Genomic DNA, 20412 nt, shown 5'->3' on the forward strand with positions numbered 1-20412 from the left:
TTGTCATGTCTGTCATTTGCTCAATTTTATTTTGTTAGGTTTAATGTGTTCTGTTGTGTCTTTTCTACAATCTTTTGATTTGTAGAGGAGAGAGGGTCTGTCATTGTGTTTCTTTATTCTCTCTTTAATAGCAAACTGTAGTTGGACAAACCCAAACTAGGCCAAAACATACACCTTAAGTGCTCGTTTTAGCTAACAGCTTGGCTGCTGTACCTGCTGGAACAGCCTCCACTAGTTTGGGCGGATGATCCAGGAAAGATGCTGTGCTTTGTTTCTCAATAGAGCCTTTCAGATCTCCTCTGAAGGCTTAAAGTATTTACAGTGCTGCAGTCTGCTTTTCCTCTAGCAGAAACCTCCCTGAGGACAGCATTACAGCTAATGGGAGAGATATGGCCAAACAGATGGAGCAGGCATGCTGCAGGCTCATCAGCTGTCACTGAGAGTTTGAGACGGGTTTTTGTTTGCTAGTTTCTTTGTTCAGTTTAGAGAGATGGCCAATTTTTAGGGTTAAATCTCAACACCAATTCCCTCATAAGGTTGAGTGGTTTAATTGTGCACCAGGCACTGGGCGGAATGCTGCCATTTGTAAAGAATTAAATGCATGATGAAAAATAAACTGTAGGGATGTGAAGTGTGATGATGTTCATGTGATTTGTAGTCAAAAAAAGACATATTGACAAACAAATGAAATATACAGGCTTCTGATTTCATGTGAATTTACGAAACTTTTAATTTCTAGTAACTGTCATTTTGTTGCTTAGCGATACAGAACGAGAATAAAACTTGTGAAAGAGGAAATATTGTTTACAAATATAAACACACATACACAACTGAGCCCCAATAGCATCAGTGGTAACACATAATAAAGCTATTAAAGGCAGGTAATATACAGATATTTACATAAACTGCTCTGCAGTCTGAAGTCTCTGTAAGAATGCATGATATTTAATTGTAAAACCTCAAATGCATCTCTGCATTTCATAACAAAGCACCTTAATTGTATAATTTGATATGTCGGGATGTATTTATATATTCAGTACATTAAAATTACAAAAATACTGCAAGTTTAAAATGAAATTTGAACTGCCAACAGTACATTGAGAGAAGATTTGATTGATCAAAGACAGAAGAGGCCACTGACTGTCACCATCGCTAGCAACCTCTCAAGAGCAAGTTTGATGTTTGACGCTGCAACAAAAAATAAATTACTGATTTGCTGTCAATTGTTGAATCAATCACTAACAATTCTGACAATAATTTATCAGTTTCTTTCACCTTCTTAAGCTTGAAAATGTTCTGCCTTCTTTCCTCTATGATGTAAACTGAATATCTGCAGGTTGTGAACAAAACAAGACATTTCAAGACATCATCTTTTTCAGATCAACATTTTTCACCAGCTCCTGACATTTGTAGTCCAAATAAGCAATTGATGAATTGAGAAAATAACTGACAGATTAATCAGTACTGAAAATGATTGTTAGTTGCAGGCCTGGAGTCAAACTAGTTTCCTCCATTGAAGGTAAATAGGATGCTGTACCGTCCTCTCACCTACACTACGGACCGACCAGTGGGAAAATCTTCAAGTCAAAGTTCCACCATGCAGATGTCTGGCTCCAATCTTCAGTGATTCAAAATGTATAAAATAATTTCCAAAGCGAACAAGTATGAACCCGCTATCAGTTAACAAGTGGTCGTAGTCAAAAAGAACAAAAATATAATAGAAACACTCTAGGAACCATTTTAAAGTCGTAGAAATGGATATTCCAAAGACTAATGTATAGAAATGACCTAATTTCATCACCGCATAGGGCTATAGTAGATTATAGCTGACACACTGAGTATGCTGGTGTCCACTCAGGTTTACTTGGGTATGAGACATATTGACACACAGATCTAAGACCTGAGTATAATTCTGACTGAGTCATGGACTCAAGAGACCTCTGCGAAACTTAAAACCTCTGGAACCGTGAAGTGATAGTAGCTGAATGAGTCACTGTACTACACCATTATTCAAGGATAGCGGCTCTCTTAGCTTCAGCAAATAAAACTTATGAAACTATCTGCACTGTCCCACTTTCCTCCCAGATGCTGTATCTGGAGGAAGTGGGACAATGTTTTGCTTGCGATACTGATAAACTGCCCTTTTCAAGTGTTTGTCCAAATGGCACAAAAAAAGACATTTGATAAAGCTATGACAGTTTGGAATGCATGATGATATCAGCACCAGTATCAGCGGATAAAATGAATGAAAACAAACACTGACAGTCAGATAATGCCCGTCAGGTCTCAGCTTTACAGTTTTGTAAGAAAATGTTCCATAAAAATAAATATGGCATGTTTTACAAGTTGACATTGTTTTCTTATTTTGCGTTGTAAATGTGTATCTACACCTGCCAGAGGGCCATCATGATAAGATTAGGCACAGTAATAGTAATATGTTATTTCCATGACAGCACAGACCTGATGTTTGCTGCAATTAGGTGGAAAATATATGTGCATATGTGCGTATCGGAAATTGGCAAAAAAAATTGGTTGGAATACACCAGATATCGGCAAAGATCTAACATGTGCATCCCTAATGACAGCAGTCTGTCTGAACAGATGTCAGTCTGACAGATACTTGGCCTGTGTTGAGAATCATCGCACCACAAATGCTGCAATAAACTGATTGCACAGATTTAGAATTCCTGATACAACTCGTGTTTTTACACAAAGTCCCTGAAAGGAGAGATCCAGGAAGGAACAGCAGCACAGCACAGAAGCAGGAGAAAATAATGATATTACTTAGATTTACTTTATACAAAAAAAACACAATATTTTTAGTGCAAAAGAAGTATGTCAGCATTTCTCCTTATTGTGTGCTTTGCTACCTTGTTTTTTTTGTTTTTTTTTTAAATTTGGATTTTACCATTTCTGGGGAGTCCTCATTTAAGATTACACAGCATCTTCCTCTCCAGACTGAAAGGAATATTTAATAAGCACCAAACATGTAATGTTCTCTATGTAGTTTTTCTTTCTTGCCACAAAGGTGTATCCACGGGAAAAAAGATTACACAATCTACTGTTTTTTCCCAGTGGGATGCTTTCACTGGATGCTGGGTGCTACCAGGTATCCATTAAAGGTGATGTAAACATCCACGTCGTCGCTGTAAATGGCGTTCTCCCTCTCCCGTTTGTAGAGCCGCACCCACACCTCATCGTTCAGAGCCAGATCCAACATGACACTCTGACTCTGCATGATAGACCTCTCACTGGGCTGGGCGTACAGGATCACCTGCTCCTTGTCGTTGTGCATCAGGTGGAGGTAGGTCTCCTTAAAGTTCCAGGTATGGATGTTGATGTTGAAGAAGTAGATCCCTGGCACGTAGCAGTAGAACTTGCCTTTGAACATGTTGAAGTGCTCGTGGAGGTTGACGAACACAGTGTCGAATATCAGCGCCTGGTAGTAGTCCACGCTGTGCAGGGACTTGCGGCGTCCCACTGAGAAGGAGGAGTAATGGATCTTGCAGGCGTCACCTGGAGCACCTGCCTGGCCTTTGCTGCCTTTAGGGCCCATGGGTCCTCGGGAGCCAGGAGGGCCCTCCAGACCTGGTTTTCCAGGTGTACCTTTGTCTCCTTTGTCTCCTTTATCACCTGAAGGGACAAGACGAATTTAAGGTAAGTGGCACAGACAGAAACAAAACAAGCTACATTTTTAAAGTGGGCGTCCACGGAAACTTTAGCTCTTAATATACGTTGTTTTATACAAGTTACAACACACTAAGAAAACTTTGGTAATCATTTTGTCAGTTAAGATGGAAATTAGTCCTTATTGTACCCAGTAACAGCCCATACTACATGATACTGTTCCCAACTGGCTATACCAAACATGCTTTAAGGACATGGAGAACATCCCAGATCGAGAGAGGTCATCTTGTCATTAAGCAAAGTGCAGTTCTTACTGAGTAAGCAACAAGTCAGAAACTTTATCTCGGGTCTTAGCAGCACAGACAGTCCATTCTGTAATGCACACAGTGCCACTGAGTGTTTTTTGTCTTTCATAATGGCTACAAATCCTGACAAATTCCAGCAAGCCTTTTACATCTGACATTCCAAATCCTGCTTATAAATCTGAAGGAGTTGTTCTTTTAAACTGCTGCTTATCTTGACTGTGAACTCTTCGTGACCTTATGACAAACTGTTCCAACAAAACAGTCCGCTTGCAGAAGCTACACATTTTAGATGTTACAGTTGGATTCCATTTTTAGGGAATCTGTGACCTTTATTGACCTCTACTGAAGTCCAGTAGGAACTGCAATAAAAGGTGCAATTTATTTCTTCCTAAATCGACAGAGAAGGAAAAAGAGGGATATTAGCGGGCTTTTGGAAGTCAGAAATCTCATGACTGAAAGCATCTGTCTGAAGAAAATGCATATTTTAAACAGATTCTATTAAGATGTAGTGCCTACATAAACACTTTCAACTTATGTGAGACAGTGAAGCAGTAAAAAAAAATGTGAAAGCAGGGCTGTATTTATAAAATTGCAAAATGTGGATGTGTGTTGGTGTTCAGCTATTGAATGCTAATATGACATACACACCTAAAGCATGCAAATGTGCATGTATATACAAATAAAAGAAAGTAAAGGAAAAATGAACATGTAGATCCACTATGATCCTAAGATGCCACAAGTCAACTGAAATGATGAGCATGTGAGTTCAAAACCCTTAACTGTGTTGTAATCTGGGGGCTATGAACATCAGTAGTATCATAAAATTCCCTTTAGTTGGATACCAATCAAGCTATGATTGTAAATGTTCAAACCCTTTATTTTATATAATGTTAAAAATGTTGCTTGGATATGTCTACTCTAGTTTATATCCTGCTTGCTTACTGGATTCTGCTCTGCTGCCATCACATCCCAACACCTTCTTTGCATTTTTTATTTATGCAGAACTTGACAACAAGCTCTGAAAATGATTAATGAGCTCATATATATTCTCCTGTCCTGCTGCTGCTGACTGAGATGTCTGTAGTTCAATGAGCGTTTTGAGCATTGTTATTGTTCCCAGTACACAAAAACCTCTTGAAATAAAGTGACACTGCTTATACAGTAGAAGTAAATGTCGCCACCATATCGCTGTGAAGCAGCTGTAAAAAAAAAAAAAAAACCTGCGAGCTACGAAAACATTCTCTCAACCATAAACAGAAGCAAATCAAGTGAAAAACAGTACAGCTTATTGGGATTGTTGGATGAAAGCTTGGTGACAGTTGTAGTGATTTCCCCATTCAGTTGACAGATGATATGCTTCTTGACTGACAGTGCTAAAGAAACCAATTCAAATTGTCACAGAAAATACAGAACTCTCTGGTTTCGAAGCTTCAGTTCTGATATGTAAATAAACATAAATCCATGAGGCTCAGAGAGGGCGACATAAAATCTCACTACAGTACATTTCCCAAAGTACAAACTCAACGCAACAAAAGTGAGTACATTTGATGACTGCCACTCAGATCAGATATACGTAAACTGAGTACATCTGACTGAGAACACCAGAAGAGGACAAACATTGGTGACCAACTAAAAATCAGTGGAACCACCAGTTGAAGAAATAATCTGCACAGAACGAGCCACGGTAGCACTGATTATCAGGTGCTGAGAAGCTTAGCTGCAGGAACTGAAGAGAGGAGAAAGCAGGTGAATTCTGGAGGTTCTAGTAAGGAGAGGTTAGTGGTGAAATTTGTTGGAGAGGGAGAGAAGGATAAGGGCCTTATGTCAGGACATAGGCAGGAGCTGGTAGGAGCTGGTGATTGGGAAGTGCAGGTAGATTTAGGAGGAAAGCTTGTTGTTCCCCAAGAAATAGTGTGTAGTAATCTGAGGCCAGACATTGTTTTGTGGTCTGTGAAGGAAAAGACTGTGTATTGAGCAGAGGGGATGGAAAACCAGAGTCGACCCATTTGAGGGGGAGTGTAGAGGCTTTGTTACAGGGTCAGCTGTTTTACTTTTGAGGGAGCTGGGAGTGCAGGGCAGAGTCTGAGGAAGACGTGGCTGTTAGATCTAGTCAGTGGATATGGATTAGGAGAAATAACAATAGTTAGGGGGTGAGATAGGGGCAGTATGGGAGTAAAGGGAGGCATAGGGCAAGCCTTCTCCTTCACTCTGCTTTCCCCGCCTTCTTTTCCCTCTCCCAATGGGCAGAGATCCAGGAAGAGGAAGTGTAGATAAGGTGGTGGCATGGGCTGTTAGAGTCTCTTTGGGACCATGAGGTCATCTCAGGTAAGTCAGTGGTGTGAGGTGGGTGGTGGTTGTGTCTTTGTCTTTTGTTTGTTGTTAGGTAGCATTAGCAATGAGCAGTCAGCAATTGGTACTTGCATCTGAGATGAAGTCTTCTTGTATAGTCTCTCTGTCTGTGGTGAGCTTGGCTGAAGTCGTGAAGCATTTTAGCCGTTAGCATTAGCATGTCGCACTAGCAAGGTTGTGAGCTGGCCTGTACAGTTTCTTTGTCAGTGTTAAGGTTTTCTTTGGACATTGTAGTTGTCTGGCAGCTAGCATTAGCATTTAGAGGGGTTTGGAGAGTTTGTAAGTATAGTTTCCTTGCCTTTTTTTTAAACAGTGGGCACTTCTGGATGGGACTATTAATACTTGTGGATATACCAAAATACTGGCTGAGGAGGATTTCCAGGATGATAACGATCCAAAGCACACTGCCAAATGAAGAAAAAGTGAAAACTCTGACCTGGCCTAACATGTTGCCTGACTTGAATCCAATAGAATAGTTTTGAGGTGTTTTAACAAAGATAGAGCAGCACAACCCCTCCAGGGAAGCAGCTGAAAAAATAGTCTTAAGAATGACAGTACAGCTCTGCAGAGACTTGTGCAACACTGGTATATTCCATGCCAAAGGTGGATTAAATCTGTCATTAAAAATAAACTAAAGATTTGAATCTCTGAAAGGTGTACTAACTTTTGTTGCATTGAGTTCCTGCTGTGGGGGCTGTTTTTTTAATATAGTGAATCTAAACTGTTGGTAGCAAATAGTTACTGTAAAACTTAGAAATAATGCAATTACTGTAAGGTGATAGGATACTGAGTCATTTGACATTCAGGTAGTATTGCACGGCACTGACTTCTGCTGTACTGTAGCTGTCTCTAGACTGTTTCATAAATCTGATCCACTGAGGCAGCTCTTATTGTGGCTCTCAGTTAAACACCTCTGGGCTGAGTTAACCACAAAGGAAGAAGCCACAGAGTTGCCCTCACTCCTCATGACCAACACTTTCTGCAGACATACACACAGCTCATCCTCTCTACAGGCCCACAATGACCTCTCCAGCTGTGACCAGTGTCCACACAAACAGTTCTGAGAGAGTTACAGCAGTTTCCACAAACAGCAGCTTAGCTGCACCTCTGTATTTTTGACCTATGGCACTGACCTGTTACCCTAGCACGGACCTGGGGTCTTTCTGTGTGAAGTTTGCATGTTCTCCCTGTGCCTGTGTGGGTTCTACCAGGTTCTCTGGCTTCCTCTCACAGTCCAAAAGAAAGCTGAAGTTAAGTGGTGATTTCAAATTGTCTGTAGGTGTGAATGCGAGAGTGCTTGGTTGTCTCTACGTGTAGGCCTTGATGGAAGGTTGACCTGTTTAGAGTGAATCCTGCCTTCACCCCGAGTTGGCTGGAATAGACTGCAGCCCCTTTGATCGCCTACAGAGAGTTAAGCGGTGCATAGATGATGGATGGATGGATGGATGGATGGAGCATAACATTGGTCCAGAAAGGATAAAAGGTCTGGATTGAGAAAAGCATTTTGTTGCAGGACACTTTGTTGTTCTGGCTGAATATAGTTCTTTATGACTCTGGCATTATATTTAGAGTCACTGCAAAATGACTTTGAGACCAACGGCATGTCTCCTTCATGGTATTGTGTTATTATAAACAAATCTAACATTTAGAGTGAATTGAACTTTTTCACAGTACTGCACGTATACATTTACTCCATTGGCACACGACAGGCAGGTTTTTCACTGTGAGGCAGACTGAGGTAGGGAGTAAAACTCCATGTCACAGCAGTGGAGGGCAGCATCACAGAGAAACAGCAAGGACACTGAAAAAAAGACGGAAGAGACAACATCGGCTGTCTGTGAACACCAGACCAAAAACTGGTTAAGGGTCAAGTTTCTCCATCATGAATCAGTGGCTGTCTAGAGAAAGACTAGGGATGCCATTCATTTCCAATGCCAGAGGCCATCTTTGAACAGGGGTCACAATCTCCATCCATGTTGTCCAACACTATGTGAGACATCAGCTCCAAACTTAGGACACAACATGACAGCTTGGTCAGTTCATTTTGCTAAAAAAAAAACTGCCAGCTTTAGTTTAAGGCTCCCTAAAAAGCTTGTAGTAGTAGTTTTGTAGGCTAATGGTCCACATCTGGCATCGGGTTTGTTTTCAATCCATTCCTTACATTTCTTTAGAGAAATGTGACTGTCTGCTCTCTCTGACTGGAATTGGGTAAATAACAGGTTGTGGTCCATGCTGTTCAAACCCTCACACAGAAGCTTTGTGGGAGAAAACCCAATGGCTCACACTAGCGTGGAATACACAACATGCAAATGTACAATTAAGCATGCACACACATTTTAAAGCCTTCTTTATTGTCATGGATTATTCAAAGAAAAGGGTATATGTGCACATATGCATTGTTTGATGGTGATCTCTCACTGACTTCCCACCAGTGAACGGTCTGATCTCAATGCTAAATACCGAGGTTGGGATCAAGCATGTTCAACTACATTGTTTAATATTCAATGAAAGTGTGGATGGTGTTTTAGTTTAACAGACCCTGCCCGAACTTTATCAGGAAGCAGCTGCCATGCTCAAGAATTTTTAATACTGCATTTGGTCCAGCTAGTTTATTGCACAATGTAAAGTGTTGCTTTAACTGAGAGGTTTTGGGTGCCAATCATGCCCAAGAAATAAAATTTGGATCTTGCTTCATGGAAAAATTTACGAGTCTTGCTCTGGTACTGAACAGCCTAAGCTGCCTAAAAGTATGCATGTGGTTAAGAGAGTGAGAAATAAAGATTTTATTGTGGTTCAGTAGTGGGACTGGTTTGATGGTTGATTGTGGGTCAGAACAGGATTGGCATGTCCAGCTATCAAAGGGCCAATGGATAAAAAAAAATACAGAGTGATGACATATCGTTAAAACTGCTCTGGTTGAGTTGGCCGCTTAGCATCTGATATTGGTTACACATGTTCTTATAAATCCCTTTCCAGCTGCGAGTGTGGGGTTCTTTCATTAGGAAATACTTGACTTTTTAATTGCTTTTTCTTGTCACTCTTCTCTATCTTTTACTCTTTTACCAGGCTAAAATACCCACTTGTACGTACAAATAATGGCATGCTAAGACAAAAGCATACTATCAATCACACAAATCTTCACTGTTGGTCTTCCTCACTGCCTGACCAGGAACCATATCTCACACAAGCTGATGCAGTTTTGACTGTTACCATATACAAGTAAGTCAGCTATCTGTAGCAAGCAGAGGCCTTCACGGGTCCACAGACTTTCAAGGAGACCTGATTCAGAAATCATCTTGGACAGGGTTTAAGTTTTACTCAGTCTAATCTAGTTGGGTTCTCTTCAGCTAAAGAAAGCACTGGATCTATATGTCACTGAGCATTTATAGTCCCAACATCCCACATACAACAAGCTGGGACCCTTTAGGGCCCATGCCAGCAACAGACCCCGCGTTGCCCAGTTGGGAATCCAGTCATGATCTTGGTGATTCACTTTGCTGCTAATAGTGGTGTCCACCCTCTGTGTGCGTAAGTTTGGGTTGGCTCCAAAGTGAATCTAGGGTAGTTATTTGCTGGCCTTCATCAGATTGAGTCTGACTGTCCTCAAATCCTTTCTGGATCAGGTCTCATCTTCTGAAAATAACCGTTTTTCTCAGTGGCTTTGGTATGTCATTTGAATGATCCTTAAAATTCACCCAACAGTAAATACTTTGCTCAAAGTGATTTCTCGAAACAGCACTATACAATGGATTACCTGCAGCAACCTGTAACTGACTGCGAATCCCTAGTTTATCACAAAGATAGTCCAAATACTAAGGTCTTTGTTGTCAATATAACGAGTCCTCCAAGTACTCTCTGATGTGAGCTGTGGCTTTGGGTGAGATTGACTGAAAGGCTGCATGTTTTCTGTAAGGCATATATCAATTTCAACAGTACAAAGTTATAAAATTCTGTATAGTAAAGATTGAATGCAAGAAATTGGACAGGATTCACATTTACCCCTTTGGTGTTTGTACTGTAGCTTGACAGACCGTGTCATTTCAAAGTCAGGACTGTTTTACAGCAGTGCACAGCTCAAAGGAAATGAAAATACATCACAGCAGGCGTCTGCAGAGACTGGATAAGATTTTCCAAAAGATTCTTTCCACGCTCCAATGCATGGCAAGATATGTGTTGTGGATGAGAATCTGCGACCTGACAGGAAGGTCAGGAGACACCACACTGGACTGCATGTACACTTCTGCCTCGAGGGTGTTTTTATGTTTCTGTACTCACGTCAGGACGCATGTACAAAAACAATCTAATAGAAGTGTATAAAAATATGCTTGACATTTTACATGTTCTGCAGTTAACTTATGCCTACGTAGATGTTTTGAGGGGATATGACCGAGAATCAACATAATACATTTTGAACAGCATGACATAAGCGAATGATAATGTAGGACACAGCTGACAGTTCAAAATCATTAGAAAAAATATGACAAAGTGTTCTGCGTTTTGTTTCAAAGAATGAGAAATTTGTTTTAGGACGAAGTGACGACGTTAAGGTTGAGGTAGTTTTAAGAATTTTGATTCTGATCTGCCAAAGCCAAAACTGTTTGCATGTTAGATTGATGTTTGGTCCATTCCTGATAAAGTCAAGCATGTAGAACCCACAAAGATCTTTAGTAGCAATTCAAATGCTTGAATTGAAAAGACAAGCTTGTGTAATATTTTTTTAGTTCCATACATGCTGGATATCTAAACTATGTTGATACAGACACAATGGCGTGCGTCTGTTACAGACTGCAAATGGATAAAATGATTCCGTTGTGCTTTTGCGTGGTTTGTAGGCAGACTTTTCTAAGCAAAAATGTCTCTCTTCTTTTATTCAATTTATTTCCTCCTGGCTTACATACATTCACATGCAGATAGGAATTTTCTATGACAGTTGCTGTCAAAAGCTATTAAAATTGCTAGTATTTGGCTGTCACAAAACGCTGAAGAGAGGCTGATTTTTAAGTGGTTCCAGGTTGCTTCTCTCAGTGAAGTATCTAATTTACTCTTCAATGACAGACTCTCTCTCTCTCTGTCTCAATTCCATGTAACCATCAATGCACAGTGACACTTCACCAGCACTGTTCCATTATAATGTACGTGATTACCCTTTTGATTAAGGACCACCCCTGTCAGAGAGACAGCCATCTGGAAAACCAGAAATGGTGATTAATGTAAAAAAAAAAAGAAGAAGAAAAGGGGCAAGACCAACACCGACATTTGAGAATTTCAGTAAATTAACGAGCAATTTTCCTGCAAACACTATTATTTGGTAAATATACAGCACCTATCCAATGTACAAACAAGTCTCAAAGCCCGATTTTTCATGTTAATTCTGACAAGAATCGGAGAAAAGCTGCACATTGGAGCAGCTGCTTTACACCTGAAGTAGTACTTCAACTCAACACAAGAGCACTTAGGAGCTGACAGAAGCTACTCAAGGCTCTGGTACCTTTGAGGATGGTCATGTTGATGACGGGTCGGACTTCAGGCATTTGATATTGAGCTGTAGCTGCTGAAGGCTCTGGATGGTCACAGCATCGCCTGCACAGTCTGGACGGCGCCTTTGACGGGGAGGGGACACAGCAAACCAAGGGCAGGAGCAAAAGCAGCCTCAAACACATCGTGATCATGGCTGTCACAACCTGAGGGTGGAATGAAAAAAATAATGAGAGTGTAGAAAGTTATAGAAGCTGTCATTGAACGTGTGTATGTCTATATTAAGTCATAGCAGGGAAAGATGTTTAGACATATATGTACTTTCTGCAGGATAAACTTTAGAAAGTCTAAGAAACTGCAGTGAAAAACCATCGACCCAAAACCAACATTTTTGGCCCGTTTTAATGTTTAGTGGTGCACTATATTTTTCACATTCCTGTGGATAGCTGGTCAAAATATTCCTCTGACAATAACAACATCTTCTCAGGAGTTGAAAAAACTGACAGCAGTCCTCAAGAAATTCTCAAGAATGACCAGAAACTCTTCAGCACGAAGGCACTCACGGAAAATGTTGAACCTCACAGATGACACCACACAACGCACCGAGCATTTCTCAGGAGGAATGTTTCATTTAACTTTAAAGAGCACAGAAAGACAAAACAAAAATGTGCTCCAAAGGTCAAAGCCACGGATTGTCTCGTTACTGTGGAGTTATCATGTGGGATCCAGAGGTATTGGATTGAAAAAATAAGCCTCGGAGAGAAAAAAAGAAAAAGAGGAAGGAGGGAATTATGTAGCCACATGTACCCGGACTCAAAGTGTATGTCGAAACAACAGAAGGAAATCGGTATTCTGATATGCTTTCACATGCACAAACACAAGGCAACAATTTCTCTTTCCTTCTGCTCTTTGAATTAAGTGTTTACATATTACAAGGCAAGAAAAAATGAGCACAGCTTGACCTCAACAATCCTAAAATTTGGCACAAAATTTGTACGTTAGACCGCCCTAAGTTGACAAGAATAATATTGTGAATCGCCCTTTGCATAACAGCAACCCTAACACAGAGCATATGGTCCTCAGTTGATGCTTTTGCCCAGAGTGCCTTATGGTAAACTGAGTACATATGTTTCTAGGATGGATGATCCAGGGCAGCTGGAACCTCCAGCCCTGGAAGTGTTCCTCTAACCACCGTGTCGCACAAGGCAAGAATGCGGCATAAAACCAAGCTGCTTCAAAAAATATAAATGAGCGTCTGTTTGTGTTTCTTTCTCTAGGCACCTTCCCAATACTAGATGTATGATGTTCTAGCATGTTGAGGACATAATGTTATATTAAAATGCCTGTTGCCAAAGGGAAACTGCCTGCCTGTACTCATACAATCAACTTAAAGGTGATGATATAGTAACACATACTTTTATATAGCCCTGCCAAAAAAACGTTAACATGATTTTAATGTATATTTAAAGATGCCATCAGTGGCCCGAATTTAAAACGGTCTCCCCACTGAAGTTCAAATTTGGAACCTTTCATTTCTCCGGAATGAGGTGAGACTAAAAAGCTGACATTTACTGCTGATTGAATTTGCTAGTGAGACATCACATTAGTCATTTTCAATAATGTATTTTTATTTGCACTTTGAGGTGTGAATTAAATGAGAGTAACGTAAAGGGCAAATCTGAATAAAAAATTACAAAAAACTGAGAGTTAATCTGCTTCATGGGAAATGGAAACACCTATTTTGAATAAGTTCTGACAAAGCGAACATTTAACTCGCATGACTGATCAGCCGTTTTCGCATCTTGTGTTGTCTTCGTCTCATGAGGTAACAAATGAAGTGAGGATTATGGTAATTTTCTCATAGACCTCTATATAATCAGACTTCTCATTGTAACCAGAGAAGTCGCCCCCTGCTGGCAGATAGAAAGAATGTAGCCTTGAGGAATGTCTGTGTATTTCTGCTTTGTTTCCAGCTGCTTCTCCTCATCACCTTATGAGGATACTATGCAGCCTAGTTTAATTGCTCCAAAGCAGGTAATAAAAATGCTTTTAAAAAAAACTTTCATTTACTGGCAACCGAAATAAAGTACCAAAAATGGAAGATAGATTGGCAGTAACAGATGTCACTTTAGTTGGTAAGATTTTTCTTTGGTACAGCTGACAGATTGTTAAAAGATAAAAAGGCACTTTTTTTTTTAATGCCACACAGTTGCAGAAGATCAGAACTTATAGAAGAAGACAGGCAGCAGCCCTTAGCGTTTTCCTGGAGTCTTTCTGATTGAAGTTTGCGAGTTCTCCATGTGCTACGTTGATTCTCATTCGGGTTCTATGGCTTCCAGATATGACATGTTGAGGTTAAATGGTGATTCTAAGTTGTCCATAGGGGGGAATTTGAGTGTAATGGATGGACGGCTTTATCAAACTCCTGAGATAAATACAGTATGTCTTTAGTCTCTAACTTTGACTTCTATTTGGTGCTGGCCAGCGTACAGTCAGTGGCTTCATCAGAGAGTGTTTGGTGAAATGAGCTGCCTCTTAATGTGGGACGCAAACCTGATAAGAGTGGTCTAGTCTGTAGTCTCCATCATTTTCTTAAAGTTTGCTTCCACTGTCTTTTACAGTTTACAGTTTTTCTCAGTTCCATAGTTCTATCTCTCTTCCTCCCTCATTTCTGTCTTCATCTTTCTTGTCACCCATCCCTGTTATTCTGCTATGAAATCAACACCAGTCCTCTGAAAAGCAAGAAGGAAAAATGTTTTTTTTAAAAAGAGAAGGAAATAAAATAAACAGGGAGGAGACAGATGAGAGGAATACCAGAGAGATTCCCCAGGAGGTTTTACAGTGATGGATGAATGTTAACAGGATTTGTGAGGATGGATGGAGCATAGCTGTGAGAAAATAAAATGACTCGGGCTCTGCCTCAACATTTATATCTGACTGCTGATAGTAAAATAGAACATTAACAATCCATAATCTGCTTCACTGCTACATCCACTCTGATGTCAGAGGACACATCTATGTTCATTTCCGCCAGCATGTTTGAAAAAAATAGCTCAGATTTATCATATTCATTCCTATTTCAGTCACTGATTTGATCTCATATGCTGGATAAGTGGGAGTGACAGCAACAAGAGAATGGCCTCAAGCCCTTTCTAAAACTCCCCAAACAAAATTGTTGTTAAAAAGAAGGAAAAAGAATAACACACTAACAGGATGTCGGTGCAGCTTGGAAGTGCTTACACTGGAACACTGAGCTCGTGTGGAAAATCCAAGTGATTATTTGGATTTTTTTCTTGGAGAGCTGTCAGCTGTAGATTCACTGCACTAACAATTTGATTTTGGGGACTTCAAAGTTTCCCGGACGCTACTGTATATTTGCTCTGTAGCCACCACAGTTTTCCTGAGCAGATAGTTTGTGTTTACAGGAAATTCTGCTCCCTTCAATGCAGCATACAGGATGCATGTGTGTCAAACCATCCAGAAAATTACCTCCGTTCTCCTGACAAGCAATTCTTGACTAGTTCACGTAAGCTACTTTCTGTCTGCTGCATGCACATACCACTAACATTCAAAAGTTTAGGATCACCCTGACAATTACATGTTTTCCATGAAAACTCCCACTTTTATCCATGTGCTAACATAACTGCACAAAGGTTTTCTAATCATCAATGAACCTTCCAGCACCATTAGCTAACACAATGTAGCATTAGAACACAGGAGTGATGGTTGCTGGAAATGTTCCTCTGTACCCCTATGGAGATATTCCATTAAACATTTCCAACTAGAATAGTCATTTAACACATTAACAATGTCTAGACTGTATTTCTGATTAATTAAATGTTATCTTCATTGAAAAAAAAGCTTTCAAAAATAACAACATTTCTATATGACCCAAAACTTTTGGATGGTAGTGTAGATGTTGCCAGTGATTCGCAAATGAGCTGGTGGAAGAGGTAAACTGGAGTCAGTGTTCATCATGACCTGGTTGACATCAACTCCTTGGTGGCAGGAAGAACTATTTTAATTCTGCTGAATGGAACGAGTTGTTGCACTTCTTGGCTGCTGTAGACTCTTGTTCAAGTCATTTAAATCTTTCGAAAAATCTCCATCTGTCCCTAGTGAGTTATTTCAAAGCTTTTAAGACAGTTTATATTGTTAATACAAATTTAGAGCCACAGAGGACTACTGAATGATGATCCTGTGCAAGACTTGATTTATTGCTAAGAATTACAATGCAAAAAATAAAAATTGTAGGGGAATAAATAGAAAGTCCTTCACTTGCAAACACATGGACAGCAAGCATGCACTATGTTTCTCAGAAAATATTGTTCCTCCGTTCGGTTTATTCTTCAATTCTCTGCCACTATATTGTCAGGAAGCACTCACTAGAAATGATATGCATGTGACTGTACCTTTTTTAATGCTGCTTGCTTTATCTATCACAACAGCTATCCTATGGTAGCAGCTCTGAGGAATTGGTAGTCTAACAAAGAGAAAGGAATGAGACTGGGGGGGGGGGGCTGCAGCAGCTGCAGGACAGAGCTGGACAGGAGATAAAAAAAAAAGCTCCAAAGGCTTTTGTACCAAGCTGTCTGTGCTGCATCCATGGCAGGACTGACATGCTGCGACACTCATCTCACCCAGGACTGGATCCTGGTGTTGGTAAATGGGATGACAGACTGCTGCTCACGCATCGAGGATGTCGTGAGTTCAAGAACACAGCTGAGATAAAATGTAAAATAACAAACGCCTACCAAGTCAAGTGTTGGTAAGGTGGGTCAAATGACTAATGTTATCTGCCGGGGAAAACAGGTTGTTGCAACAAAACCAGCACATTTAATGCAGCTGTAGCCCACAAATGTTTACATATATAATAGCTTGTTTGTTTGTAAGGCAGTTAGCAAATACTGCAAATAAACCAATGTAATATAAAATGAAATTCCAAAACTTGAGATGAAACAGACAGCCTGGTAATTGCTGACAGTCTTCTTCACTGCCTCCTCATGTTTCCGGCATCAGTAGAATTGAGGTCAGTGAACTCTGAGCAGCTCCCTCAGGACTGGACGCTTATGCAGCTGTAGTCTGGATGCGAATGGTTCACTGCAAAGCAAACCATCCTGAGAGACATCCGGATCTTTGACGAGAGTAGGCGGATATGTTCCATCTCATCCTGAGCCAAGAGTGATTGTTTTAAACATTTCTTTTTTCCACCAAAAAATGTTGAAAACGTGGACATCAGCAATTTCACTGTGAAAATATTTTTTTCCCACATTTTCAAACTTTAAACCGGGTCAATTATGACCCACAGGACAACACAAGGGTTAATCTGTATGTTCCGTTTTGCACTAAAACACTGAGTCAAGTTCTTTGGATGTATAAACCTAATTGGCAATAAAACCTTTCTGATTCTGTTCCAAGACAGTCCGCTTTGCATCCATGCTGCAGCTGCATAAGAGTCCAGCCCTGAGGAAAGCTGCTCGGAGCTCACCAAAAGTTAAGTTTTCTGCTGCTTTTTGGGGTTAATCAACAATCACTTTGCATACTAAAGAACTCCTGGTAACCATGATTGAGGATAATAAAGTATTCAATTTTAGCTGTCACTGGTAAATCCTCACACATTTGAGTTACAGAGCTAAATTAAAACGTTGCATCACAGCTTAATTTGAAGTCATCATCAGACCCACCACCTCCTCTTCCTCCTCCTCCTGCTTCCAGGCCACCAGGTCATCAGGACCACTCCACATGTGGGCACACTTTGCACCATGAACATGGCAACAAACAGCCGCCAATGTGCTCAACACACACACACACACACACACACACACACACACACACACACACACACACACACACACACACACACACACACACACACACACACCGCCTGACAGCGACACTTGCATAATGAAATCATTTAGGGAGCCACGTCTACAGAGCCAGAGCATCAGTTTGGCATGCAGCTGCACTCCGGATAAACCACACATACACACACACACACACTCTTACACAAGTCAAAGCACACGCACAAAGCCGGGCAGTGCGATGTTACTGCAGGTTTAACTTTTCAGAGCACACATTAAAAGAAAAAACACTGCTGCTGAGTTGGCAACTTGGGACGAACTTCTTCAACCCTGCACGTCTATGCAAGCACGCAAACGCGCCGCCGGGTGTTTCTTCTGCTACCTTCTTCTCTTTTTTTTAAGCATGAGGATTATTATGCAAAGTCGTGTCATAAAGTCGCATCGTTTCAGAGCGTCTGGTCGCTTTTCTTACCTGGTGCAGTTTCACCACAGCTGAGGAGGAAAAACCGACTGCCGGTGTCAGATAGAGAGGAGGAACTACAGAGAAGAAAACCTCTCTCTCTCTCTCTCTCTCTCTCTCTCTCTCGCTGTCTTCGTCTCTCTCTCTCTCTTTCTATCTCCCTCCCTCTCAGTCTTCACAGAGAACACACACCTTTACTCCCTCCCTCATCAAACATCAGAAGTCAGTCTCCCCCTTCCCCTCCCCCATCACCATCCCTCCCTAAACTCCGCATCCATCAGCGTAACTCAAAGAGAGTCTAAACTGCTGCACTCCATCCAAAACTTTTATAACAGGGAGCTAAAAGTGGCATTGGAGGAACTGTCACCACCCAACACAGAAATATAGGTCACTTCTCCTCTCCTCTCTCCCCCACTTTTCTGCCCCCATGACTCACATTCTGGACTTGCTTTAATTTAATTTGTTCCATGACTTCCAATATTGCATTCCAAAAATAAGGACGTTACATCACTGCTCATAAACTCCCACTGTAGTTCCTCCATCACTCCTTTCTAAACCCATTTACAATCTGTCATCTCTGCATCCGCTCTCATCTGATTTTCTGTCTCTGTGTGTAAAAGGGGCAGGTTGTGGTGTCAGGATAATGTAGTTAAGGAGATAAAAAAGCATGATAAATGTGCTTATGGAGTAATACAGATAGAGTGAATCAGATACTAATTACATAACCATCCTTTTCCTCTCATGCAGAGCTTCTTTTTACTGTATTAAAGCTAATGTTTAACATCCCGTCTGGACTCCTGGTACTTTCAAGGAACAAATCTTTCTGAAACATGTGGTGCTCTTTATCAGATGTCTGTTGGCAGTAAATCCAGCAGGCATGATCCTATCTAACATCTGGGTGTCCTGGATGTCCAGACGACGCATCCATGTGCACAAAGTAAATAACAGAGTTTAGTCGACTGAAGTGACTTTTGTTGCTATATTAAACAAAAACATTTTTCCCCCAGACATTATTCAATTTTCTAACATTACAAAAGGAAAGTCTGTAAATTATTTGTTATTTAGAAAAGGAACGGAGTGGATTTATGTGATGATCTGAACTGGTTTGTCTGTCTGTCTGTTCGCAACATTACTCAAAAACGGATTAACAGATTTGGATGAAATTTTCAAGGAAGGTCAGAAATGACACAAGGACCAAGTGATTAGATTTTGGCAGTGATGCAGCTTATAGTCTGGATCCATGGATTCAGGCCCGGGGTGGCTAATCGGGAGGACCGGGGCAATTCCCAGTGGGCCGGTCTGATGTTTGGGCCGCGAGGGCCGGTGTTCAGTCATGGTTCTGGGTTGATCATTCTGCTGCTGCCGCTGTTCCTGGACCGCCTCCACTGACAGCTCTTTTTTTTGTTTGTTTTTGCAGACGCACCGTGACGTAACACGTCCGTGCACACGGTCAGAGATGTTTGAAAGATGAAAACAGGAAGAGCAAGGGTGGTGCGGAGAAGGCAATCGCTCTGACCTACCTCTGAAGTTGCTACGTCTCTGGCAGAGTGCCGACATCCGCAACGGACTCAGCTAACCTTTGTTGCTAATGTTTTACCACGCTTCTGCCTTGGAAATTATTCGTCTGTGAGTAAACCATGTACATAAGCATCAACTAAGACTGCCATGTTAGAAATTGCTGTTATAACCTGTCACGTAGATAAACCGTGTCATACAGTGCAGCATTAGCAATCGCTCCACTCCAAGAAAGACACGTTTTCTCTCAGAGTCAAAAGTACTCATGAGTACTAAGGTAAACTACGGATAATTGTTTTGCTCAGTATCTACTCTTTGATAGGGTAATACACGTTACTCGCAAGAACACAGCTCGATGTCACGTCCAGCATCCAGGCAGCAGGTCAGAGAGTCAGAGGAGTGTCGTTTTGGAAAATAGGGCAGAGACTTACCGGAGAAAAGTTATTAGCTTAAGATAAATAGACATTTGCAAAATATTGATTTCCAGCTAACATTACGTAACATATGAGGTCCAGGAGCAAAAATGACTTTAACCAAGTAAGATAAATATTAGTGGAAGGACATAATTAAAAAAATGAATCTATCTAATTAGAGGCTTCGTAATTAATTAATCACGACTGATTAACAAGGGCATAGAGGTAAAAAAGCGATATATGCCAAAAGGGTTTTGCGGCTCTCTGTGTTTTCTGTGAGAAACGGGTCGAAATGGCTCTTTGAGTGTTAAAGATTGCCGACCCCTGAGCTAGCTAGAAGGCCTTCGGCGAAATGAACCCTGAAAACTTTTCACTGTAAGCACCCAGTCAGCGGCTTTTATTGGATTGAGTTGGACAACATTTTGCAGCGCATTATCCAGTTTTTTTTAATTACACGTGGCCTAATC

At 40.9% G+C, this 20412-nt stretch overlaps 1 protein-coding gene across 1 annotated transcript; it reads right to left on the bottom strand.

Moving 5' to 3' along the window:
* Positions 1 to 705: 705 nt before the first annotated feature.
* c1qtnf6b (C1q and TNF related 6b) lies at positions 706 to 18172 on the bottom strand. Its single transcript, XM_022215081.2, has 3 exons — positions 18030 to 18172; positions 11770 to 11962; positions 706 to 3633 (listed from the first exon to the last, which is right to left on the bottom strand). The coding sequence occupies exons 2-3, from the start codon at positions 11948 to 11950 to the stop codon at positions 3086 to 3088; spliced, it is 729 nt and encodes a 242-aa protein (XP_022070773.1). The 5' UTR covers positions 11951 to 11962; positions 18030 to 18172; the 3' UTR covers positions 706 to 3085.
* Between the last annotated feature and the right edge of the window lie 2240 nt (positions 18173 to 20412).

This window comes from Acanthochromis polyacanthus, chromosome 3 (genome assembly GCF_021347895.1).
Source record: "Acanthochromis polyacanthus isolate Apoly-LR-REF ecotype Palm Island chromosome 3, KAUST_Apoly_ChrSc, whole genome shotgun sequence".
NCBI lineage: Eukaryota > Metazoa > Chordata > Actinopteri > Pomacentridae > Acanthochromis > Acanthochromis polyacanthus.